At 36.4% G+C, this 27,726-nt stretch overlaps 1 protein-coding gene across 8 annotated transcripts in view; it reads left to right on the forward strand.

Annotated features, from left to right (window-relative positions):
• Positions 1-6,298: 6,298 nt before the first annotated feature.
• Positions 6,299-27,726, forward strand: part of ATF7IP2 (activating transcription factor 7 interacting protein 2) — a 57,908-nt gene continuing 36,480 nt past the window's right edge. Inside the window, exons 1-6 of one of the 8 annotated variants that reach the window (XM_087449616.1) lie at positions 6,435-7,031; positions 7,551-7,580; positions 7,762-7,912; positions 7,994-8,109; positions 23,345-24,195; positions 25,473-25,597. In XM_087449616.1, coding sequence (XP_087305742.1) covers positions 23,355-24,195; positions 25,473-25,597 — 966 coding nt within the window. In that variant the 5' untranslated portion in view covers positions 6,435-7,031; positions 7,551-7,580; positions 7,762-7,912; positions 7,994-8,109; positions 23,345-23,354. Of the gene's footprint in view, positions 6,368-6,430; positions 7,913-7,993; positions 8,110-23,344; positions 24,196-25,472; positions 25,598-27,726 lie in introns of those variants that run through there. The other 7 variants (XM_087449617.1, XM_087449613.1, XM_087449615.1 and 4 more) reach the window with 7 other exon arrangements.

Raw genomic sequence — 27,726 nt, forward strand, 5'->3', positions numbered from 1 at the left:
TTTCTCTATTCTCGTTTTCTATTTCATCTATCTCTTCTCCAATTTTTATTATTTCTTTCCTTCTGCTGTCTTTTGGTTTCATTTAGGAACTTTCTCTAGTTCCTTAAGGTGTAAAGTTTGGTTATTTTTTTGAGATCTTTCTTCTCTTTTTTTTTTTTTTTAAAGATTTTATTTATTTATTTTTTCCCCCCAAAGTCCCAGTAGATAGTTGTATGTCATAGCTGCACATCCTTCTAGTTGCTGTATGTGGGACTCGGCCTCAGGATGGACGGAGAAGTGGTGCCTCGGTGAGCGCCCGGGATCCGAACCCGGGCCACCAGCATCGGAGTGCATGCACTTAACCACCAAGCCACGGGTCCGGCCCTCTTCTCTTTTAATGTAGGCATTTACAGCTATAGATGTCTCTCAGAGCACTGTTTTTGCTGCATCCCATAATCTTTGATATATTGCATTTTCATTTTCATTTGTCTCAAAGTATTTTCTGATTTCCCTTGTGATTTCTTCTTTGGCTCATTGGTTGTTTAAGAACATGTTGTTTAAGCTCCACATATGAATGAATATCCCAGTTTTCCTTCTGTTATTGATTTCTAATTTTATTCCATTGTGGCCAGAGTAGACACTTTGTGTGATTTCAATCTTTTCAAATGTTTTGAGACTTGTATTTTGGCCTAACATATGGTCTATCCTGGAGAATTTTTCCTTGTGCACTTCAGAAAAGTGTCTATTTTGCTATTTTGGTGTGGAATGTCCTACATATTTGTGTTAGGTCTGGTCGGTTTATACTGTTCTTCAGGTCTTCCCTTTCCTTATTAATCTTCTGTTTACTTGCTCCAAGCATTGTTGAAAGTGGGGTGTTAAAGTCTCCAATGATTATTGTAGAATTATCTATTTCTCCCTCAATACTGACCATTTATGCTTCATATATTTTTTAGCTCTGTTGTTAGGTGTGACTATGTTTACAATTGTTATACCTTCTCCAGTTATCCTGGATATCAGGATATCAGGATATCAGTTATCCTGATAAAAGGATTGACCCTTTTATCAATACACAATGTCCTTCTTTGCCTCTTGCAACAGTTTTTGACTAATGATCTATTTTGTCTGATATTAGTATAGCCACCCCACCTCTCTTTTGGTTACTATTTGCATGGAATATCTTTTTTAGTATTTTTATTTTCAACCTACTTTTGTCTTTGAATCTAAAATGAGCCTTTTATAGACAGCATATAGTGATATCATTTTTTTTAATCTATTCTGTTAATCTGTCTCTGCTTTTAATTGGAGAGTTTATCCATTTACATTTAAAGCAGTTACTGATAAGAAAGGCCTTATTCTGTCTTTTTGCTGTTTTCTCTTTTTTTTTTTTTTTTTTTTTTTGGCTAGGAAGATTCACCATGAGCTAACATCCACTGCCAATCTTCCTCTTTTTGTATGTGAGCTGCCACCACAGCATGGCCACTGACAGACGAGTGGTGTAGGTCCACATCTGGGAACTGAACCTGGGTCACCGATGCACAGAGCACCGGACTTAACCACCCTACTCTGTATTTTTTTTTTCTGGTTGTTCTTCAACTGTTCCATAACTTCCTTCTTCTGTGTTTACATCTTTTTTTGTAATAGTGTATCATTTTTACTCCTTTCTCATTTCCTCTTCTGTGAAAATTTTAAAAGCTATTTTCTTAGTGGTTACTCAGGGGGGTTACAATTAGACTCGTAAACTTGTAACAATCTATTTTGTATTAATACCACCTTAACTTCAATAGTGTATAGAAACCTTGCTCTTATACAGCTCCTTCCCTCCTCCTCTATGTTGTTATTACAAATTTCATCTTTACACATTGACTGTATTTAAACTCAACTGATTTGTAGCTTTAATCACATCTACAAAATACCTTCACAGCAACATGTAGAATATTGTTTGACTAAATAACTATGTACCATAGCCTTGCCAAGTTGACACATAAAATTTCCCATCACAATAATCATACCAAAAGAAATCTTCAAGATAATACTTTTATCCTATAATTTAATGTTGCATTCATAGTCAGCAATTATGTTGTTGTCTGTAATTTTCCCTTAAATAATATCCAGTTGTTCTATTTTGATATATGCTAGTGGAAATGATACCATAAATGACATATGTTGTAAAACTCTTTCTGAATGAAATCATTCATTCACTTTCATTTTATGAACTTTTATTGAACACTTATTATGTATCAGATAATGAAGGGAAATAACGATAATGAGAGGTGGCAATGATGATTTTATTAGTAATAAACTTTTATTAGTTACACACTACTTACTATCAAATTAGTTATAAACTTTTATTAAGCACTTACTATGGGTCAGGAACACCTTATTTAATATAATACATACAAGATGAGTCACTGCTCTCAAGATGCTCATAATCAGTGGGAAGAGACACACGAGAAAAGAGGCAACACAGTATAATAAGCATTATGCTGTGGGTAAAGGTAGAGTCACTTGACTTAAAGTGTGAGTAAACATTAGCCAGGTGAAGAAGAAGAAAAAGATTTTCCCAAATAGTTGGAGCAACAAATGCAAATTCCCTAGTCTTGATATAATATGGTATTACTATATCAGTAATAACATAGCTCTGGAGAGGCTGGAGACCAAGGGACTAGAAATGAGAATGGTAAGCTAGGCAGGGGTGATTTTCCAGAAAGTTACCATGAAAGTATTTTTGCTCTCTGCAATTGCTGTATTTCCAGATTTCTCATATGGCTTTTGAAAAAGATCCAATAAAGACTAGTATAAAATAAACTGCCTAACCCCAGAGTTGTTTTTCACAGTTGACAGTGCTGAGAACTGTATATAATCATGACTTCTTACGTTATAAAGTATTTTGTGGCTGCTAAAACTCCCCAATAGTAGTAACAATGTGTATGTGTTTTCAAGGTAGGAATGTCGATGATAGGTTAAGAAAAATGTAGAATGAACTGGCATTTGGTAGCGCCAATTTGTTAATCACATGAATATAGCCCTTTAGAAAAAATAGTAACAAACATTTATTGAGCACCTGCTGTGTGTTAAATACTCTATTAAGCACTGTACATGGATTTAATCCCTGTAACTTAATCCATGCAATAATTCTAAGAGGTTACTTTTTACTCTGTGTCATGCATCATTGGTAATTTCACTTTACAGATGAGGAAACTGAGGCATGGAGAAGTCTATCAGTTAGGATGCAGTCATGAAAAATAGAAACCACTCCAGATATTTCAAGCATAATGGTATTTAGTACAGAGAATTAAGTGCTTAAAAGCCTTTGGCAGGGTTGGAGGAGCTACTGTCACGTTGGTTTTCTTTTGTGCCACTGCTTCTGTGGTCCAGAGAATAGGGAAGATGATGATGATGGTGACGATGACGATGATGATGATGACAATGTCACCACTCAGAGGCCAGAAAAGTTCAGAGAAGCATTGTGGATTGTCACAGCAGCCTTATATCCTGAGGCAGGGACTGACAGGGAAGAATGCCAAAGCCCAAGCAAAAAACACAGAACAATAATTTATGTCTTTCTTCCACTTTTCAGATCTCAGAATGTGCAGCCCACTTGGCAAAATGTAAATGAATTCAGAACACTGGCCATAAAGGCACCCGGGAAATTTGGTCCCCAGGATTCCATCCTGCCTTAGGGATAGCTGAGAAGAGCATGAGAATGAATGCTAGTATTAGTTTTCTATTCTTGCCATAACCAAGTCCACAAACTTAGTGGCTTAAAACAACACCTACTTACTATCTCACACTACTTACTATCAACACCTACTTACTATCTCTTATTATCTTATCTTCTATAAGTCAGAAGCCCAGTGGACTCAGCTGTGAATTCTGTTTAGGGTCTCAGAAGGCTGGAATCAAGATGTCAGCCAGCCAAGGCTCTGAGGAAGAATTTGCTTGCAGGTTTGTTCAGGTTGTGGGCAGAATTCATTTCTTTAGTTTGTTTCCCACGTGGTCCCTTCCAGCTTCAAGCCGGCACCCATGGGTTGAGTCCTTCTCATGCTTCAAATCTCTATGAATTTCCTTTCTGCTGTATCTCTCTGACCTGCTATTTTGCCTTAAGGAATGCATGTGATTACACTGCGATCACCTGGAAAATCCAGGCTAATCTCTCTATCTTAAGGTCAGCTGCTTGGAAACCTGAACTACATTTGCAAAGCTGTTTTTGCCACGTAACATAACATAACCATGAGAGGCATACCAGGGGACAAAGATCATGGGGGGGGTCAAAATTCTGCCTACCACAATCCTCATTGGAAGAAAACAAGAAACAAAAAACATTCCAACACAAAAGGCTAAGAGATTTGCTCAAGATCGTTCATGTTACTCAGCTTTATCAATTTTAATAATAGTTACCATATACCAAGTGTTTACTATAAGGCTGGAAATATACAGGGAATTGTATCTCTGGTATCTCTTCTATTTCCTTTAAAAAAATCAAATAGAAAATGGAGAGACTTCGTAGTAATTCATGTAGTATGTTAAGAGAATTAATTTATATAATATGGATAAATGCTTAGTGCGGTGCCTGAGACAATTAAAAACTCAATAAATCATATATTGTTGTTATTACGATTTTAGATATAAGATCATTGTGGCTCTGAGAGGTGACCTAACTTGCCCAAGACCACATGGCTAATAAGGGGCCTAACATGGCTCCCAATACAGATTGTCCAACTTCAAATGTGGAAATAAATAGAAAATATTGCATGCAATGAAAGTGGTTAACACAATGCCCAGTAAATATCATTATTATTGTTAATATTAAAATTACACACAAGATATCCTGTTACCCTAAATAGACATGACATTTCTAAAAGCTACTTACTCGTTGACTGAATTAAGCCCAAATCCCTTATCTGGCTCCAATTTACTTGCCTCCCACACCATCTCTCTCTCAGCAACCCTTATATACCGATCAATTATAATCAAAATTATTTTCCAAAACAAAACAAAAAATGTGTGTAAAGATTGTCATTACTTTACATTTTTACTAATTTCCTTAGTGTTTGACTTAAGACAGCTGTATACTCATATCTGTTTTTGCATTCAATCTGTTGCAATATCACATGTCAATTTTCCAGAAGCTTCTGGAAAATTCCATTGAACACTCCTGAAACTATGAGAATGAAAAAGTCAAACAACATCTTCCTATTATTATGAAAATAGTACTGACCTCCCAGACTCCAGGGATCCTTGGACCATATTTTGGGTACCTACTAGGTTAGAGTATGTTATTCTGTTAATGACCTAGACTTCTGGATTGTACTCTTTGTCTCAGTTTTCTCGTAGCCAGTAGTTACCAACACAAAGCAGGCAGCTCTACCCTCCGTGATGAGGAGGGGTTCGATGAACTAGTTGACGGTTATATTTCCTGTGCCTAGTACAGAGGAGGCACTCAAAAACTATTGAGTGAATGCACGATAATCACCAAGAGGGCGACTATCTGGCACCAGGGTAGGTCTCATAAAATCTGACCCAGCCTAGGGTGGCAAGTAACTGGGACGATTTAGGAAACTCAAGAAAACACAACTGGGCCAGGACCACTTGCCTGTGGAGCAAAATTTGAGGAGCTGTCAAAAATACTCTTTAATCAAGATAAATGATATTTTCAGGAAATATTTTAAAAATTCAAATGGGGACCACCTGTTTTTGTAAATAATTTTGTGTGTGTGTGAGGAAGATCAGCCCTGAGCTAACATCCATGCTAATCCTCCTCTTTTTGCTGAGGAAGAGCAGCTCTGAGCTAACATCTATTGCCAATCCTCCTCCTTTTTTTCCCCAAAGCCCCACTAGATAGTTGTATGTCATAGTTGCACATCCTAGTTGCTGTATGTGGGACGCCGCCTCAGCATGGCTGAAGAAGCGGTGCCTCCGTGCAGGCCGGCGATCACAACGCAGGCTGCCAGTAGCAGAGGGTGCGCACTTAACCACTAAGCCACTAGCCGGCCCAATAAAATTTTATTAATGATGATTTTCGAAAATTTTCCAAATCTTTACACGAGTCCCTCAAAAGAAAAGCCTAGCTCAGGCTCTTGGTGGCGCGACCTGGCGGGAAAGCCCAAGAGGCTGACGGGAAGAAGCGCCCAGGGAGGCGAACTCTCGGTGTCCCTCAGTTAACTTCCATTTCCTTGCCGCCCTTCTCCCCGCCCACTTCACCCGCTCGTCTCTGATTGGCTGGGCTGCCGCACGTTCGTGCTGCCATTGGCCCGGAATCCGTCGGGGGTGGACGCAGGGCGACTTACCCCCGCGGGTCCTCCCGGGAACGTTAGTGTGCGCAGCGGCCGCGGTCTGAGGAGGAAGTGCCGAGAGTGGCCGGGGCCCGGCGCGCGCCGAGCCGCTGTAGGTACGTTGGGCCGGGTGGGAGCCCCACGCGAGCGGCGGTTGGCCGGGTCGGCGGTTGGGCGGGCGCCGCGCGCCGCTCTGAGGGCCAGTCGCGGAAGCCTCGGAGCGCCGCGCGAGCAGGGCGGCTGCGGCGGGGCTGACTGAAAGGCGGCCGCCGAGTCGTTAGCGCTCCGAGCCGGCCGGGAAGACGCCGCTGAGGGCGAGAGGCGCGTCTCCCCCTCTTCGCTGGCGGGCCGCGGGCGAGGCGGGCTGCGCAGGGACGTCGCCTCAGGGTTTGTGTGGGCCGGGGGAGGAGATGCTTCGGGCCGGCCCGACGACGTTTACAAGGTAACGGGTGAAACGGAGTCCGCAGCCCCGACTTGGGGATTCCGTTGCCACTTTTCCTTGAGTGGTTTTAGTCATTATCTCTGAAGAAACCAGGTGCCACAACAGTTAAGCGCGTTTCGCCAGGCGGCGGGGAGGCTTTCCTTGATATCTATGGTCTAGAGCATCGGGGGTAATATGAAGTGGAGTAATACGTCAATTTTACAGTTTTTAATGAAGGGACCTGGAGCGCAGACGTGTAATGCACACTTGTTGAGCTTACCGGTACAGGGATGCTGTAAGTTAACGTGACAGCCGTGTGCAGAGAGCGAGTCCTTGAACGTAGAAGTTCCATTTTAAGAGTAAGTTTAAAAAAGAAAGAAAGAAAAAAATTTCCTTCCCATCGCCCCTCCCCGTTCCTCTTTCTCCGATTTTGGCGAATTCAAGAACGCCGCCAGTACAGAAGAGGTAATTATTTTTGCTTCGTCTCTGACTAAAGCCGTGCTGTACTTGAAAAGTTGACTTCCGCCTCTCCCTGTGACTGTGTTGAAGATGGAGTTGCTAGCGTTATCAGCCAGCACGTGTGGCTCGCTCATGATAAGCTAGCTTTACTGCTCTGAAGACTTATGTAGTCGTCCCTGGTTGTCCTCAGGGGGTTGGTGCCAGGACCCCGGCAGATACCAAAATCCGCGCGTGTTCAAGTCCCTCGTATAACACGGCGTGGTATGCGCTTATGACCTCTGCGTGTTCTCCCGCATACTTGGTCAGCTCTTGATTTCTGATGACATGTAATACAATGTGTATGCTACGTAAAGAGTTGCTATATTGTAGTGTTTAGCGAATGACGACAAGAAACAGTGGTATGTACATTTTCTCTACAGGCGCAACCTTGGTGGGCCTTCCGATTCGAGGTGGGTTGAATCCACCCAGCAGATACGGGGTTCCAAGTGTATATGGGCAAGATGATTGTGTGACTAATTCCTTAGAAATGAAACATTAGAAGAATTATGTCATATCAGTTTAAACAGACGTATTCTAGTTTGGGATTTAATACTCTTTTCGTTTTTGATTTTGTCATATATTTACTTGTAGCCAGTAAATGCTCCGCGACATAACTATTTGCCAAACAAATGGGGAAGAACATTCAAGATAAAGATAATTTATGTCACAGGAAAGCTATTGAAAATACAAAAATGAAGCATCTGTGTGAAGGACTAATTACATTGAATTCAGCTTTTGTGAAGTATGCCGCCTTTGTTTATCTTTCAATTCGCTTTTAGAAATGTTGTCTGACCCTAATCAAATTAATCTACTTAACTCTCAGTCTTATCTGCAGATTTGCACAGACCACATCCTAAGATTGACTTCTGCCTCAACAGAAATGCATGAACAGTGTTTTATTGGAAATGATTTGCATCTTTTAAGAACTGGTATATCTAGGTACATCTTGAATTTTCTGCTCTGCTTATCTTATTGACTTTTGTACTTCCCCTCAGCCTTCAATTCCGCTGTATTTCGTTGCTACTTAGTATCTTGAATTCTGGTATGAAAATACGGCATGTTCCCTGCATCTTTGTCACTGCACATCATGTGGTTCTCTTGTAGTGGGCATGTACAAGATGTATTCATTTGATGTAATCAAATTTTAAATAACATATTGGATAGTTGTTAAAAATAAACTATAACTTTAAATACACAAGAGTATTAGTTCTCATTAAGTTGAATGAGATTATATTAAATATAAAATACAAAGAACCATATTCTATCATATTCCATCTCATATTCTTGCATTATTTAGATACTTACAGTCATGCACCGCATAACGACGTTTCAGTCAACGACAGACCACATATAGGATAGTGGTCCCATAAGATTAGTACCTATAGCCTAGGTGTGTAGTAGGCTATACTATCTAGGTTTGTGTAAGTTCACTCTGTAATGTTTGCACAAACAACAAAATTGCTTAACGATGCATTTCTCAGAAGGTATCTTCATTGTTAAGTGACGCATGACTGTATTCTGTTCTCTGAGGCTTAGTTAAACCTTGACTGATACCTTTAAAATGCATTACCATAGACTCAGGTAACTTCTTATCGTCTTTTAGCTTTACGAATCTAAGTAGGACAGAAAGACTGTAGTCAGGCAATATCTAGAGAGAAATAACCATGTCTTTCTGGGTAGGGGAGATGATAGGATATAATTTGAATTTTTAAACTCCTGATTAAATTTCTAGGGATGTAAGGGATGTTTATAAACAGATCTTACTAAATTTAACCATTAATTATGTAGAGTCACTATATGTATCTGCTCAATGTGGTGCCATTTGTATACCTCTGAGGCTCTACTGTGTATAGCGCTGCTGATGTGAAATAGCTTATGGGATAGCTGTGGCAAAAGTTGCCGAGGCCTGTTCTGGTATAAGGAAAGAATAACCCTGAGTGGTTTTCCAGGGGTTCATTTTTATAAATTGGTTATCCATATAAGCAGCATTTTTTTTTTTTAAAGATTTTATTTATTCATTTTTTTCCCCCCAAAGCCCCAGCAGATAGTTGTATGTCATAGGTTCACATCCTTCTAGTTGCTGTACGTGGGACTCGGCCTCGCGCTGGACGGAGAAGTGGTGCCCTGGGGCGCGCCCGGGATCCGAACCCGGGCCGCCAGCATCAGAGCGCGCGCACTTAACCGCCAAGCCACGGAGCCGGCCCTAAGCAGCATTTAATAAAACTTCTATATGAAAGGCATCTTGCTGAGGATATAAAAGTGAATAAGACATATCTCTGCCCTCAAAGCTCATGACTAAAAATAATATATTTCTAATGGGAAATTCAGATAAGGAAGTAGTTCTCTTGGGGGAAGGCTTTCTTGAAGAGGTGATCTTTAAACGTGACCTTGAAGGAGTGGAGAATAAGGGAAAATGTTGATATGTGACAGTTCTGATGAATTTGAAAAAGAATGAAGGATAGGTTTATAGGAAATTAGAAGATAAAATTTGATAGCGTCAAGAAAAAATATAACCAGATACTCTGTATCTCATTATATAGAGAGTATTTGCCTGTAACAACTTAAGTATTGATTTAACTACAAATGTGATGAAAAGGCATATAGGATATAGAAAAGAGCTAAATCCTCATCTGTGAGTATAAGAACTTGATAGATAATGGCTAAAATTTGTAACTCAAGAGAGAGTAGTGAGAACATATTGTTTTAAAGTACTGAGATTTAAAAAAAAGTTATTTTAATTAGTTAAAACTGATTGCCACTTGGCATTAAGGAGTGCTGACAAGCAGCTACTTTATTATGAGCATTTTATACTGCTTTGTTTTATGCTATTACATTGATAGTTTTTTAAAGTAAAGGCAAAATTCTGCCAGCACTTAGAAGATGCTGATGCTGCTGGTCCATGGACTACAACTTGAGTAGTAGGATTAGTTCATGCTCATTATGAGATTGTCACCTGGCACAAGTTGGTCACATTTTTTCATTTTATTGACCACTATATACCCCTTAAGGTTATCCTATCTCTTCATAATACCTTATCCAATTTGTACTTGTAATGTGAGATTTCTTTGAGTCTTAAGATCTTGGGTTTAAATACTGGCTCTGAACTGCGTTTCCTCGAACAAGTTAAATAACTTAGCGTAGATTCTTTTTTTTTTTGTTTTTACTTTTTAGAAAAAGTAGAGGTAAAAAAAAGATTTGCTTCAGTGGATTTTAAAAATATATAACAAGAATTGCCCATGAGTGTTTATAATGTATTAAGATACTGTCTCAGCAAGAAGCATTGCTAGAAATAGAGATGTTTTGTAAGGAGGAAAACCAGTCCACTCTCAGAAATAGAGAAACTCAATCAGTATGTACTCATAGCTTCAAACTATGTAAGAGGAAAAAACAATTAAAAGAAGTAGACAAATCTACAATCATAGTAATCATACACTCTTAACACTGCTGTTTTAATAGCTGGAAGATTGTGAACAGCACGACTAAGAAATTTGAACTAGCTAGTACTGACATATAATAACACTGCACCCAACAGTGTTCGAATACATGTTCTGCTCAAGTACACATGGAGCTTTTGGCAAAATTGACCATGAAGCTGGCCTCAACAAATATTACAGTATTGAAATCGTTTAGAGGATATTCTGATCACACTGGTTTTAAACTAACATTCAGCAACAGAAATATAACTAGATCTGCAATTGCCTGGAAATCAATCAATATATTTGTAAATAATCTATAGATCATGGAAGGAATTACAATGGAAATTTAAAAATATTTTGAACCAAATGATAATCAAGATAGCGTTTATCAAAATTTGTGGAACTCAACTAAAGGAGAACTTAGAGGAAAATTTATAACTTTAAATACAAGTTAGGGAAAAAACAGACTGAAAATTATCATCTGAGTTTTCATCTCAAGCTGGAACAAGAACAACAAATCAAGCCTAAAGAAAATGGAATTATAATATAACAAAAAATGGTGCAATGGACCACTACATACAATAGCAAGTCAGCAAAGCCAAGTCAGTGCTTTGAAAGGATTGATTAAATGGATAAATTTCTAGTAAGAATGATCAAGACAAAAGAGAAAAACATGTCAGTAATATCAAGAATAAATAGAGACAGCACATATCTTGTAGATATTACAAATACAATTTTAAAGAACCTTTTAAATTTAAAATTGTATTGAAATGGAGAAACAGCTAAAATTAACAGAAAAAGATATGGAAAATATGAATGGTCCTATATCTTTTTAAAAATTCATTAATTATGGGGAAAACCTTTATCACTAAGTTAACTCCAAGCTCAGATGGCATTGTGGTGAATTATTTCTAACATTTAATGAAGAAGTGATACCATTTGCAAACACAAACTCTTCAGAGAGAAGAAAAAGACTTTCTGGTTTTATGAGGCCAGCATAACCTTGATCTCAAAACCTGTTAAAGGAAAATTACAGACTCGTCTCTCTCATAATATTGATACAAAAGTCTTGAACAAAATATTGGCAAATTGAATCCAGAACCATGAAAAAGAAAGGCATGTTATCACTAAGTGAGGTTTATTCTAGGAATGAGCTAGATTTAATATTCCCAAAGATGAACCAATATGATACAAATTAATTGGAAAAAGTGAGATTATATGATCATCTAAATAGATATGAAAAGGCATTTGAAAAAATTGAAAACACATTCATGATAAAATCTTTAGCTAGCAATAGAATGGTAATTCATTAATCCAGTACAGGGTATCTACAAAAAAGTATAGCAAAAATCATATTTAGTGGTGAAATAGTGAAACCTTACACCAAATCCAAGATTGGTAATGAGAGAAGGATACCCACTAACAGCATACCTATTCGTATCATACTGGAGGTTCTAGCTAATGCAATAAGACAAGAAAAAGAAATGAAATAAAGATTAGCAAGGAAAAAATTACGACATTATCTACATGGAAAGCTCAAAAGAATCTATAATTTATTAGATTTAAGTGAATTTAATAAATTCCTAGTTGGAGATGTGCTCCATAAAAAAGCACTGATTATATTTCTATATAATAGACAGGAAAATGAAATTTTAAAATGATGCCATTTACAAAGCATTAAAAAACTAATACCTATGGCAGTAAGAATAGAGGAACAAAGACATGAAACATATCAAATAAAAAGTAAAATGGCAGACGTAAAGCCAACTATATCAATATTAATGTCAAATTTGAATTGATTAAACAATCCAGTCAAATAGCAGAGATTGTCAGACTGAAGGAAAATCAGCATCCAAGTATATGCTGTCTCCAGGAGACACACTTTAGTCTGAAAGATACAAACATGTTGAAAGTAAAAGGATAGAAAAAGATATATCATGCAAACAGGAACCATAAGAAAACTAGGCTGGCTGTAGTGATTTCAGACAAAATAGACTTTAAAACAAAAAATATTAGAGGTAAAGAGGGATGTTTTATAATATAAGGGCCAGTCCCTCAGGAAGTTATAACAATTGTAAACATATATGCACTTAATAACAGCACCAAAATGTATGACACAGATATTGACAAGAATTGGGAGAAATAGATAATTCAACAATGATAGTTGGAGACTTATTCTAGTACTTTCATATTGGATAGAAAACTAGGTGGAAGATCAATTTTAAAAGACTTGAATAACACTACGAACCAACTAGACCTAAGAGACATCTTTCAAATACTCAATCAAACAACAGCAGAATATACATTCTTCTGAAGTGTACATAGAACATTCTCTAATATAGACATGCTAGGCCATAAAATAAACCTCACCAAACTTAAAATGATTGAAATCATAACAGTACATTCTCTGACTACAGTGAAATGAAATAGAATTCAATACCACAAAGAAATTTGAGAAATTCACAACTATGTGAAATTAACATACTCTTCAATAATCAGTGGGTCAAAGAAGAAATCACGAGGGAAGTTAGAAAATACTTCAAGATGACTGAAAATGGAGACATAACATACCGAAATTTTCGGGTGCAATTAAAGCAGTTCTGAGGAAATAGGTAGTGATAAATGCCTATATAGTCATGTGTCACTTAACAATAAAGATATGTTCTGAGAAATGCAGCGTTGGGCAATTTTGTTGTGCGAACATCATAGAGTGTACTTATACAAACCTACATGGTATAGCCTACTACGCACCTAGGCTATGTCGTATCGCCTAGGCTACAAACCTGTATAGCATATTACTATACAGAATACTGTAGGCAATTATAACACGATAAGTATTTGTGTATCTAAACATATCTAAACATGGAAAAGGTACAGTAAACATACAGTATAAGATAGAGAAAAAATGGTACACCTGTATACGGCACTTAACATGAATGGAGCTTTCAGGACTGGAAGTTGCTCTGGGTGAGTCAGTGAGTGAGTGGTGAGTGAATGTGAAGGCCTAGGACATTACTAGACACTACTGTAGACTTTTTAAGTACTGCACACTTAGGCTACACTAAATTTATAAGAAAAAGTCTTTCTTCAATGATAAACCTTAGCATACTGAAACTTTTTTACTTTATAAACTTAAATTTTTTTAACTTTTGACTCTCGTAATAACACTTAGCTTAAACACAAACACATTGTACAGCTATACAGAAAAATTTTCTTTATATCCTGATTCTATAAGCCTTTTTCTATTTTAAAATTTTTAATTTTTTTTGCTTTTTCAGCTTTTTTGTTAAAAACTAAGACACACACATTAGCCTAGGCCTACACAAGGTCATGATCATCAATATCACTATCTTCCACCTCCACATCTTGTCCCACTGGAGGGTCTTCAGGGACAGTAACATGCATGGAGCTGTCATCTCCTATGATAAAAATGCCTTCTTCTGAAATACCTTCTGAAGGACTTGCCTGAGGCTCTTCTTGAGGAGGTGTCACTCTTTTCAGAAGTATGTCCTTGGTGGTTTGCTTGGTTTGTTTCTTTTTTCCATCATAGATTTGCTTGTAAGCAGATAATGTACCGTGAACTTTCCTCTCTGTTAATGAAAACCTTTCAGTGTTGGAGTCCATCTTTTCAAACTTTTTAAGGAGCTTGTCGAGGTCTGCAAAAGCTTCTGCTAAAGACTTCACTGTGAATTTTCTTGGGGGTTCTTTTTTTCTTCTCTTGCAATTTCCTTTTTCCTAGCCTCTATTTTAGCTATGCGTTCCTGTTCCAGTTCCAACAATTCCTCATTAGTCAATTCCTCAGGAACCAACTCTAGGAGCTCCTTAATGTCATCCTTATCCACACCCAGGTACAAGTTTGCTGTTTCAACCACAATCTTGTTGATTTTTACAATCTCCTCACCCTTGGCAAATCCTTTGAAGTCACGGATGAACCTCTTGATTGGATTCTTCCAGGTGCCATTCATACACTCCTTGGTGACATTACCCTAAGCAGGCTTGTTGATGCAGTCATAGACGTTGTAATTGTTCCAGGTTTACATCAGTCCTTGCAGGTCTTCTCAGTGTCATCCTCAGTTGAAGCAATAGCCTGGGCAAAGGTCCTCCTCAGGTAGTAGGCCTTAAAAGCTGCTATAACTCCTTGATCCATTGGTTGGGTCAAAGAAGTGGTATTTTGAGGGAGAACATGGCTTTGATATTGGAGTGAAGATTACCAGTAAAGGGTGGATGTCCAGGAGCATTATCAACAATAAGCAAAATCTTGAAAGGTATGTTATTCTCCAAACAGTACTTCTCTGTTTTGTTGGCGTAGCAATTCAGGAGGGCATCTTGGAAGAGGAGCTGGGTCATCTGTGACTTCTTATTGCTCCTGTAGTACACTGGCGGTGTGTGCTTATTGATATGCTTGAAGGCCCTGGGGTTCTCACTGTGCCAGATCACAAAGCATTTCAGTTTGTAGCCTGCAACATTGCCCCCAAGCAAGATTGTTATTCTGTCCTTAAAAACCTTGAAGTGTGACATTGACTTGCCTCCTTATGGATGAAAGTCATTTCAGGCATTCGTTTCCAGCATAGGGAGGTTTCATCCGTATTGAATATTTGCTCTGGCAAGTAATTTTCCTCCACAATCAGCTTATCTAGAGTTTCCAAAAATTCTCCAGCCACTGTCACATCAGCACTCACAGATTCACCACTCACTTCCACATTATGTAATGAATAATGATTCTTGAATCATTTAAACCACCCAGAGCTAGCAGTAAATTCAATATCATAGTCGAGTCCAGGCTTTTCTTTCAACATTGTAAACAGACTTTTTGCTTTGGCCTTGATTGTCGTGGTGCTGAGAGGGATACGCTACTGTGTGTGGTCTTCAGTCCAGGTCATTAGAAGTTTCTCCATGTCTGATATAGGCCCTTCTCGAATTTTTGTTAGTCTCATTGCCTTAAGTGAAGCAGATCCTTTAACAGCTTCCTTCACTTGGTTCTTGTTCTTCAAGATCATAGCTATGGTGGAATGGGGCATGTCTAACTGGTGAGCAATAACCATCACTGATTTTCCACCTTCATAGTCCTTAATCACTTTTAATTTTGTCTCCACATCAGTCACTTGGTGTAGCCTCTTACTGGCAATATTAGCAGTGGGTTTTGTATACTTAGGGTCCATAATAAACAAAACAACATGAGATTAAGTAAAGCACCAGAGAAAATGATGCAATCAAGAGATGTGGTAAACATGAGATGTTTGAGGCTGCTGCCAGTGTAACGCAGCACACTTTTTTACAGTAAACTTTTTTTATATATAAGTAAAAAGAGTACGTTCTAACAATAAAAAGTATAGTATGTTAAATACATAAAACAGTAACATAGTTGTTTATTATCAAGTATTATGTACTGTACATAATTATATATACTATACTGTTATACGACGGGCAGTGCAGTAGGTTTGTTTACACCAGCATCACACAAACATGTGAGTAATGCGTTGTGCTACAGTGTTGTGATGTCTAGGACATCACTAGGTGATAGGAATTTTTCATCTCTATTATAATCTTATGGGACTATCTAGTATATGTGGTCCATTGTTGACTGAAATGTCATTATGTGGCACATGAGTGTATTAAAAAAGATCTCAAATCAATAACTTTTAGCCTTAATACAAAAAGAAGAGTAAAGTAAATCTAAGCAAAATGAAGGAAATAATAAAGATTAGAGTAAAAGTTAATAAAATTGAGAAAGAAAAAAATAAAGTCAGGGGAGCAAAAAGTTGTTTTTTAAAAAGATCAACAACGGGGCTGGCCCGCTGGCATAGCGGTTGGGTTCACGCACTCCGTTTCAGTGGCCTGGAGTTCATGGGTTCGGATCCCAGGCGTGGACCTATGCACTGCTTATCAAGCCATGCTGTGGCAGGTGTCCCACATATAAAAGTAGAGGAAGATGGGCACAGATGTTAGCCCAGCGCCAATCTTCCTCAGCAAAAAGAAGAGGATTGGCAACAGATGTTAGCTCAGGGCTAATCTTCCTCACACAAAAAAAAAATCAACAAAATTGACAAACCTTTACTTAGACTGACCATGAAGAGACTCAAAGTACTGAAATCCAGAATGAAAGAGCATTTCTACCAACCTTCCAGAAGGTAAAAAGATAAGAGAATACCGTAGAACAATTGACTGTATACCAATCAATTAAATAGATGAAATAGTTAAATTCCTAAAAAGCCCTAAATGAACAAAATTGACTCAAGAAGAAATAGAAAATCTGAACAGGCCTATAACAAATAAAGAGATTGAATTAGAATGCAAAGAAAAGCCCAGTATCAGATGGTTTTATTGTTGAGTTCTATCAAACATTTAAAGATACCAATTCTTTACAAATTCTTCCAAGAAATAGAAGAGGAAGGAACACCTCCCAAATCTTCTGTGAGGCCGGTATTATTTTGATAACAAAATCAGACAAAGACATGACAAAAAAAGACAAGGAAAAAAGTACAGAACAATGTCTCTTATGAATATAGGTACAAAAATCGTCAACAAAATACTAGCAAATTGAATCCAGCAACATATAGAAAGGATTATACACCATGACTAAGGGGGATTTATCGCAGGACTGCAAAGTTGATTTCACATCCAAAAATATATTAATGTAATGTACCATATCCATGGAATAGAGAACAAAACCATATGATTATGTTAATAGATGCTGAAAAAGCATTTTCTGACAAAATCCAATGTTCCTTCATGATAAAAACATTCAACAAAGTAGAGATATTTGGGAAATTCCTTAACCTGATAAAGGGCACCTGTGAAAAATCCACAGCTAACATCATACATAGTGGTTGAAGACTGAAGGTTTTCCCTCTAAATCAGGAACAAGACAAGAGTGACAAGGATGTTCACTCTTGCCACTTGAATTCTATATTTTACTGGAGGTTCTAGTCAGGGCAATTAGGTAAGAAAATGAAATAGAAGGCATAAAGATTTGAAAGGAAGGAATAAAACAATATTGACAGAGGACATGATACTTGTATGTAGAAGAGCCCAAGGAATCCACAGAAAAACTATTTAGAAATAAAAGTCAACAATGTTGCAGGATGAATATACAAGATAAATATACAAAATTCTATTATATTTCCATATACTTGCAATGAACAATTCAAAATTGAAATTAAGAAAAAGTTTCATTTACAGTAGCATCAAAAAGAAGTGAAAAAGTTAAACTCTGACAACTACAAAACATTACTGAAAGAAATTAAAGACCAAAATAAATGAAAAGACATCACATGTTCATGAATCAGAATATTTGATAGATTTAAGGTAGCCATACTCCTTAAATTGATCTACGGATTCAACACAATCCCTATCAAAGTCCCAGCTGGCTTTTTTGCAGAAATTGTTAATCTGATTCTGACATTCATATAGATATTCAAGGAACTTAGAATAGCCAAAACAATTGTCAAAAAGAACAAAGTTGGAGGACTCACACATCCTGAATTCAAAACTTACCAGAGAGTTACAGTAATCAAGACAATGTGGTACTGGCATAAGGACAGACCTATATATCAGTGGGATAAAATTGAAAATCCAGAAATAAACCTTCACATTTATAGTCTGTTTTTGACAAGAGTGCCAGAACAATTCAATGGGGGAAAGAAGGGCCTTTTCAAATGGTGCTGGAACAACTGTATGTTCACATGCAAAAGAATAAATGTGGACCTCCTACCTCACACTATATAAAAATTAACTCAAAATGGATCAGAGAGGTAAAACTTTTAAGTAGGGGTAAATCTTCATGACCTTGGATTAGGCAGTGATTTCTTGGATATGACATCAAAAGCACAAACAACAAAGAAAGAAATAAATTGGACTTTATCAAAATTAAAAATTTGAGTTTTCCAAAGCATGCCATCAAGAAATTGGAAAGATACCCACAGAGTGTGAGAAAAAGTTTGCAGATCATATCTGATAAGGGACTTAAATCTAGAATATATAAAGAACTCTTACAAGTAAGTAATAAAAAGGCAAATAACCCAGTTTTAAAGTGGGCAAATGATCTGAATAGACATCTCTCCAAGAAGATGTACAAATGGCCAATAACCACATGAAAAGATGCTCAACATCATTAGCCAAGGAAATGCAAATTAAAATGACAATGAGGTACCACATTACTTGAACCAAGATGGCTATACTAAAAAAGATAATGAGTGTTGATGAAGAGGTGTTAAAATTGGATCCCTCGTATACTCCTATTGTGAATGTAAATTGGTCCAGGCCCTTTGGAAAACAGTTTTAACTGTTCCTCAAAAGATTAAATATAGAGTTACCATATGACTAAGCAATACCATCCTTAGGCATATACCCAAGAGAAATGAAAACGTGTGCACACAAAAACTTGTACATGAATGTTCATAGCAGCATTATTCATAATAGCCAAATTTTTCTCTATAGCAGAATGTAAATATCCAAAATTATTCTTGAAAGTGTATATAATGTAAAAGTAGGGTAAAATCTGGAATGTAAAATTCTGAATTCAGTGAAAAAAGACACTAAAAGGGGTAAAGATGAAAGTAAGGAAAAAACTCTTTAGATAAGGTATACTCAATATTGTTTCACTCTTGACCTCAGTGGTTAATGAAATGTTGGCTGAAGAATACTTTTAGAAAATCTTTAAATATTCTAGAATCCATGGAATTGTGAAGCATATGTTGTCCTTAAAAAATAAAAAGGACATTTTCATATTAAAGTAATATGGAGATAACATAACAAAAAGTTAAACATAACAGCAACAAAGTGTAAAAATCAGAAAGCATAAAACCAAATGTAAATTAAAGCTTTAATATGTCATTTATAATAAATGTAATTGGATTAAATTCTATTAAAAGACATTCATTAGGTTAAAATATTTTAAATAAACTTTACAAGAGACATCAAATAAATTGATGAGATAGACAACAGTATATATCAGCAGGAGTCTAATCTAAAGGACAGATTAGATTTTTTTTTTTAATTTTTTTGTTTATTGCAGTAACATTGGTTTATAACATTGTAAAAATTTCAGGTGTACATCATTGTACTTCTATTTCTGCATAGATTACATCATGTTCAGATTAGATTTTTAAAGTTTAAAATTAACAAGATACTGTCAAACAATTATACAAACAAAATTAGATCCCTTCTCACTATAGGCTAAAATCAATTCTAGGTGGATTAAGGACTTAGATGATAAAAGACATCTTTACAACTTGAGAAAATATAGATGACTTATCTTTCTGACTTTGTGCTGCAGGACAGTACCATGATTCCAAGATCTCTGTGAAATGTGGCTTGACAGCAAAGGATTCAAGCTGGTTGAAGAGAGTCAAGAGTTCTGGTGGTACTGGGGATCCCCCAATTAGACTGAGCTGTTGCTTTTTATATTTCAAGTAATAAATTTCACTAAACCTCTCTACAACACATAAACTATCCCTGAGACTTTTAGGCAGTTACTAGTACTTAACTTCCCTGAGCCTTTTACTGGCAGTTTTACTTGCTTTGCCTAAGCATTCCAATGCAGAGGTTTTCCAGGTGAAGTACCTCTCTTCAGTGCCCTTAGTTTTATCAACTAGCAAGTTGCACAGTTATGACCAATTATCTCATGTTGTTTTTAAACTTTAAGAATAATTCACTCTGAGCAAGCATTTACTCTGATTTCTGCATTTCTATTATATATTTTTATCATTGCCCAACCATGGTACAGCTCCATGTCCTCAGATAATCTAGATCAGAAGAAGGCTTCTCTACTACCAGTAGGCCTCACTATTTCACACATTACCATGGGATTAGGGAAGGATTTCTCAAGACAGATTAAGCTTTAGCTGTAAAAGTAAAACAATGGATAAATTTGTCTGTATTAAAATTAGGAGAAGACAAGGCACAGAATGAGAGAAGATACCAGTAACTCATATAACAAAGGATTGACAAAGAATTATTCTTCATAATACGTTTTTCTCTTAAGAAATGAGAAAAGACAACACAATAGAAAAAATGAGCAAGATATAATCAGGAATTTTGCAGACAAGGAAACATGTATAGCCAGTAAACATGAAAAGATGCTAGTAATTAAGGAAATGCTAATTAAGATAGTGAGATATACATCTATATCCAGGTAGATTGGTAAAAATTAAGTCTGGCAATACCAAGGGCTCAAGAAGATGTGGCTAACAGTAACTCATTCACATTGCCCATAGGGATATAAATTGGTACAACTGCTTTGGAAAATAATTTGGCTATCCTGAAAAGTTGAACATTTGTGTACCTTATTGCTACCCCACAAACCCACTCAAGAAATGTTTACAGATAGGGACCTTGAAACAAAAATATTTACAGCAGCAACGTTAGTAAGAAAAAGAAAAAGAAAATTGGAAATGACTCAAATATACTTCATAGATAACTGCATAATCAAGTTTTGTTATATTGACCCAATGGATTATGAATATGCCATGGATTATGAACATAATGCCATGAAAATGTATGAACTATTACTATACACAACCACATGGATGAATTTTGAGAATATGAGTGAAAAAACAAGTATTAGAAAACTGTATAGTTTGCTCAAAAACAAGCAAAATTAAATCGTATATTGTTTACATATGACAATATAATAAACACTATAATTTACAAAAGGCAATGGAAGTGTAAACTCAAAATTTAGGATACAGATTACCTCAGGACAGGGGAGAGGAGGAGGGGGTGTGGTATGTGGAAACATAGGTAAATGCAAGTTTCCGGTAGTATCTGGTTGAATGGTGGGTGGTTCAAAGATAATCAGTATTTTTAGTATGTTGTTAAACTCATGATGAATGGATATTACATGTCTTTTATATGCATCAAATGTAGAGGCATATTAACCCTAAAGTTTTCAGGGCCTTTCATTAGTTTAGGCCTTTTCCAAAGGCCCCGAGAAGGACTATAGCAATGTGCTCACATGGTTGGATGTTTTTCTAAGATTCACAAAAGTAAGATATTTTAACTGTAATCATTTAAGACTGCTGTCTCTCTTCATGTTGATTTCTCCTTACCTTTGTGTCACCTGGTGGTAGAATGGCTTCAGGCATTTTGTGATTGGAGATATACTTAGTGTAGGTTTAATAGGATACATTTGTGGTTCACAGTCACTTTTGAGTGTAGCAATTATTGCCTATCAGCCTGATTGTGATGGGAATGTGGTTTGCAGTGCCTGGCACCTGAAATGTGTGAGTAGTGAAAAGGCCAAGGATTAAAATTTATGAAGCCGGAAGGTAGTCAGGAAAAAATTTTCCGATTATCTGTGTTAAAAATTGTTAGAGGATTTAGTTCTCATGATTTCAGTCAAAAGAGAATTTTTCTCTTGTTAGAAATACTCAATAGCACATTCAATTAGAAATTCACCCTACATTTTTTTTGATAGGAATTCTGTCTTTGGAATAAAATAAGAATTTTTATGTTTATAGGGCACAAAGCTGTAACAGTACCAAGAAGTGTGTCTTTAGGTGAAGCTGATTGTTTTATGCATCCTGATTATCAATTTTAAAAAATTAATGAACCATGGTAGAGGAAAGACTTGGTTTGTCCATTCTCTCTATGGGAAATATTACAAAAATTTTACTCATGAAGAGGCAGTCAAAATATGCAGTCATATAGGAAAAGTAGAATTCTGTATTGTATGGGAGCCCTTAATGAAAGTATGCCATTTTTCTGGATTTTGTGATGTTTATATATAAATGACAGATTTTTAAAATTTGAAGTTGATTTCTTGTTCTAAATAAATATTCAACTCAACCTTCAGGTCTCACAAATTCTGGAACTGTTCCTGCAAATGATATATTGAATCAAAAGAATATAGTAAACGAAAGCTTCAAGTAAGGAAATAGATAATGATAAATGAAAAAATTATTCAGGTAGCTTTGACTGGGTTATTTGTGCCTTAAAAGATCCTACTTTCTGTCTGACCTTGAGTTTAATAAGTGCTCTATAGTTTATTAGGTAACTGGTCTATCATGTCACTATAATTCTTTTTTTTGCTCATATTATGCCTTTGCCTTGTAATCCATCAGTATTCTTTTCTTTTAAACCATTTACCTACCTACAGTTCAGATCAAACCTGATGTGGATACTGAGGGATGAATACTGAAATATTTTTCTTTGCAATCCTATAGATTCTTCTTAAATTATGAGAAATAATTAAGTGTTAAGTATTATAATGCCTAAATTGGCTTTCTCACTTGAACTGGCATTATGTGTTTCTTAGTGCTCATTTTATACTCATGACTATTGGGAATTACTCCTGCAGTACCATTTATTTTGGAAATTTGAACACTAGGAAAGCTTTAGAAAGCTACCACTATGTGTAGAAAATAGAATGTTCTATACAAAACATTGTTTTTTGTTTTTATGAAGAAATGAAATTTAATTTTTAGATTATCTAAAGTATAGCTTGTTTGGATGATTTAAACCAGAAGTTAATGGTTATAGCAGTGAGGTGATATAACAAAAAGTGGCCAGATAGATTATCAGGCTTAGTATCAAGTAGAGGCTCACTGGCAATATAAATTTTGAATTCATATAGTTTAAGTTTATAGAAAAGAAATAAAATTATTTGTACATTTTCAGTGACAGATGAAAATGGATGTAATTTTCAAAAAAAAATATCTAAATCTGGAAAGATAGTCTCAAGATTATTTTAATATTGGAAATAAGTTAGCTTTTGTCTGCTGGAGAAATGCATTTAAATATGGTATCTTAAATTCTAGGATATGAAAGATGGCAAGTCCAGATAGAAGTAAACGGAAGATACTAAAAGCCAAAAAAACAATGCCTGCAAGTTGCCGCAAGCAGATAGAGATCCTGAATAAGTCAAAGAATGTTGAAGCACTAAAAACAGCTGCAATTGGGAATAATGTGTTAAATGGTAATCAGAATTCAAGTACTGGTGTCATAAGTAGCAAATGTAAACATTCTGAAAATGATGCTTCCTCATTGGATGCTAACAAAAATTCAGTATGCTCACAGAAAAGTAAAATATTTTCTCAGAATTTAATAAAACCACTAGAAATTGTGGATTCGGAAACAAGGTTGGACTACATTGAAGAACAAGTTGTGTGCCCTTACCAAAAGCCAAGTACAACAATAGAGTCTTCCAGGAAACTCTTTACACAGGAGGTAAAAGATTCACAAAATGCTTGTGAAAACCATCTTGAATGTCAGGCAAATATAACAAGATCCTTTTTTGAACAACATGAAGAGAATTGTAATCTGACATCCATTTGCCATCCATCCGGTGTATTGAGTGGTATAGTTCAAACATCAAAGTTTACAGTGATCAATACCTTGGATGATAAGAGAATCAACAAGATCATTTCCTATTTAGAAACGAACTCCAATTTTGAGTCAAATGATAAAAGGCAAAATGACATTTTAACTTCAGACACCTGTACTGTGCCTCTTGATAAAATACCTAAAGTGCTGAATTCAGTCATTTCCAGTAACTGTGCTGCTGACATTTTGAAAAGTGAAGAATCCTGTGGAACCTGTCATTCCAGCATTGATTGTGAAAGTACAGGCTTAACGTGCTTGTCCTCACTTGATACTGATTGTGATAACAGTAAGTGTATACGCATCTTTTGGAGAAATTAAAATAGTCACTTTCCTTTGGAGGATTTTATAGTCTCAGATATAGAAACAGTAGAGTACATATAGACAGGAGAAAAGTAAGTGATGACAATAATTATTTCAGAGTATCTTGTTTCTGAACCATTCTTGGTGGGGAGGGGGAACAGAATCACCATTTGCAAAGGGAAGTAAATTCTGGCAAAGAAGGGATCAATCACTTTCCCCTGAGAGTACAAAAAAATCAAAAGGTGGTTTATGGCAATTATTTGGTTTATTTCATCTATATTTCTTCTTATTTTGGAGTTTTGTTTATTAGATTAATAAGGAGGCTAGTTGAAAGTGGGTTTTTTTAATTGTTGGTGAACCCATTTCTTTCCAAAGAATTGACCCATAAGTCACATGACGAGTATAAGCTGATAGATAATAAGAATATATATACATATACATACATACATGTGTGTGTAGAGTGAAAAAGAAACACATCAAATAATTAACCAATGAAATTCTGGGGTTATAAGATCTTTAAAATAGCAAAAGTGAATTTTATTAAAAGTGGGTATCAGTTAATGAAATCTAAGAAAAAACTGATTTCATAGGATAAATTTTATTTGTGTTCTTGTCTAGGCTACAGAGTGATCATTTAACAAGATGAATTTAAAATTGCTTAAAAATAGGGGGCCGGCCTGGTGGCATAGTGGTTAAGTTCGCGTGCTCCTCTTTGGCGGCCCAGGGTTCGCGGGTTTGGATCCCGAGCGTGGACCTACACACTGCTCATTAAGCCACGCTGTGGTGGCATCCCACATACAAAATAGAGGAAGATGGGCACAGATGTTAGCTCAGGGCCAATCTTCCTCACAAAAAAAAAAAAGATTGCTTAAAAATAATAATAGGATCACCTATTAAAAATGTGGAGGACTGCCTAAGTAACTGTTTATAAAAATGATGTAAGACTACTTAACTAACTGTAAATAGAGGATTAAATGCTATTATTTATTCAGTTTTTGTTGCTATGAAATAGGTATTAAATGTGTATTAAATAAGATGGAAGGGAAAGTGATTCTGAGACCAGAATCCTACCTAAAATATACAATATACATTGTTTTTTAAGGTTTAGTTGTTGGGATTTTTTTAAACTACATTTTCTAAAAAATGCTGCCATTGTCACATTTTAGGTTTTCCATTGGCTTAGAGGGTCCCTATATTAGAGAATTCCCCTGTTTCCTTCATTAGAAGGAATATTTTTATGTCTGATCTTTTCGTCTCCCCAAGGCCATAATGAAAAGAAGAGGATGTTTTCAGAAAACAAAGAAAATGTTAAGCGCATGAAAACGTCAGAGCAAATTAATGAAAATATTTGTGTAGCTCTGGAAAAGCAAACAGCATTGCTGGAACAGGTAAAATATTGGGGCTTAAACATTCGCTTCAGAAACTTACTTTTGATAAATAAAAAATGGTAAAAGTTAATTGATCTCCACAATGACTTAGTACAGATAACTTTGACTTGATGCAAAGCTGGTATATGAAAACTGAATTAGCAGATGGGCATATTAGGGAAAGGTAATTATTTACATTACCAAAACATCTCTAGTTTCTTGAAAATGATCCTATGCAGAGTAACCTAGAGAATCATGTGTCGGTAGAGTGCTGTGGTAGAAAGAGAATGGGCTTTTCAGTTGATATTATGCTCAAATCTCTTAGTGAGTCAGACGCTGCATGACCTTGAGCTTTGCAGAGCAATCCGGTCTCTTGAACTGGTCATGGGGTTCTTTGATCTGCAGCTATAGCTGTTTGTAGACCTCATCACAATTGACCACTACATCATAGACTCAGACAACCCAGAAGTCTATTGCAAAGTCCTGCTGCATTCAGGTTTACTTGCCCTAATTTCCAATGGGGCCAGCCTGGTGGTGTAGTAGTCAATTTTGCACGCTCTGCTTCGGCACCCCGGGGTTCGCAGGTTTGGATCCTGGGTGCGGACCTATGCACCGTTTATCAAGCCATGCTGTGGTGGCGTCCCACATATAAAGTAGAGGAAGATGGGCATGGATGTTAGCCTAGGGCTAATCTTCCTCAGCAAAAAGAGGAGGATTGGTAACAGCTGTTAGCTCAGAGCTGCTCTTCCTCACACACACAAAGATTTACACAGATATGCTGCATTTTCTGATATTTTGCTTTATAGCATCTTAAATGCATGTTTTGCTTTCATTTTTGCCCTATTTTCATCTCCTTGTACTAGAGTTTCCCTACATGTTTGATCAACTCTGAGTTTGTGTAATGAGCTTCAATTTTAGTAGGTCCTGTAATCAGGACCTATTTTGATGATCATATTTTGTTATTTTATTATCACTAGAATGCCACAACCAAAAGTCATTATGTGATAGATTAATGTCTGTCAGCTGTAATGGACCAAAATGTCCCAATCCAAGCTATCATGCTATTTCAGAAACAAAAACACTACTGTTTTCTAAAACAGACCGTTACAATTATATAGTTACATATTACATGAATGTGTACTCACATAATAAATGGAAACCTTTTTGAAAGACTCATGCAGAACCAGCTTAAAAGGTGAGTCAACAGTTTTCCCCTTTCTATCTCGTTTCCTTCCAGGAAGACCAAAGGAGACACTAATAAAAATTATGTAAATGTTCTGTTGTTTGCAGGGAAGGGGTAGCAGAATTATGGTAAGCATGGATGTAGCTTAAGAAAAAAGTTGGAGATTCCACCTGTGTCTTATTCCCAATAATTAGTAGCTGAGTTCAGAAATAAGTTCTGATATAGACATATAAAGACAAAATTTAATCTTTGAACATTTTGATTTCACTGGCATGGAAAAATCAGGGTTTTCATTTACTACGTTTATCTACCTCACAAAATACTTGGTCCAAGTTAACACAGAAAGTGGTCCTTTAATAGGAGCCTTTAAATAGGAGGTTTACGGAATGCAGTTTATTTTGTTATTCCTCCCCACCACTGGAAGTGTCTTGCACATTCTCCAGAGACAACTTGGGTTTTACCTAATTCTTATCTTTTTACCTATCTCTAAATAGCTAGCTTTCCCTCACTTGATGTTTTAGTTCTTGTTCAGTTAGTTAACTCTCTCCGTTTGTTTTTCTTGTTTGAATCCCAGTGGAATGGGGCTTCCCATTCTGAAGTTGTTCTTTCCTACTGAGAGAGTCCCAGAGCTGTTGACTCTTATCTTTTGAGGTTTCATAAGGATTTTGGCCTAGCTGATTCCAACTAAGTTACTCAAGTAGAGGGGCTTTTCTTCCAAAGTCCAAGTTATTCACTTACCCATCGTCTTAGAAAGTTGAGGCAAATTGGGGATATGTAATTGCCCATCTTTTTCCAATCTGTAGGCCACTTTGGCTGCCATCTGTAAATCACAGCTAGGATTTACATCTGGTTGCATAAATTTGCACACGTTACCATCAGCAGAAGATATTTATGAGGTATTTGGTGGAAGTTACCATGTCTTCCTTCTGTATGAGAGACATCACCACTAAGTGAGAACAAATGTTGA

Source organism: Ceratotherium simum, chromosome 26 (assembly GCF_057802395.1).
Source record: "Ceratotherium simum simum isolate JZ-2026a chromosome 26, ASM5780239v1, whole genome shotgun sequence".
Taxonomy (NCBI): domain Eukaryota; kingdom Metazoa; phylum Chordata; class Mammalia; order Perissodactyla; family Rhinocerotidae; genus Ceratotherium; species Ceratotherium simum.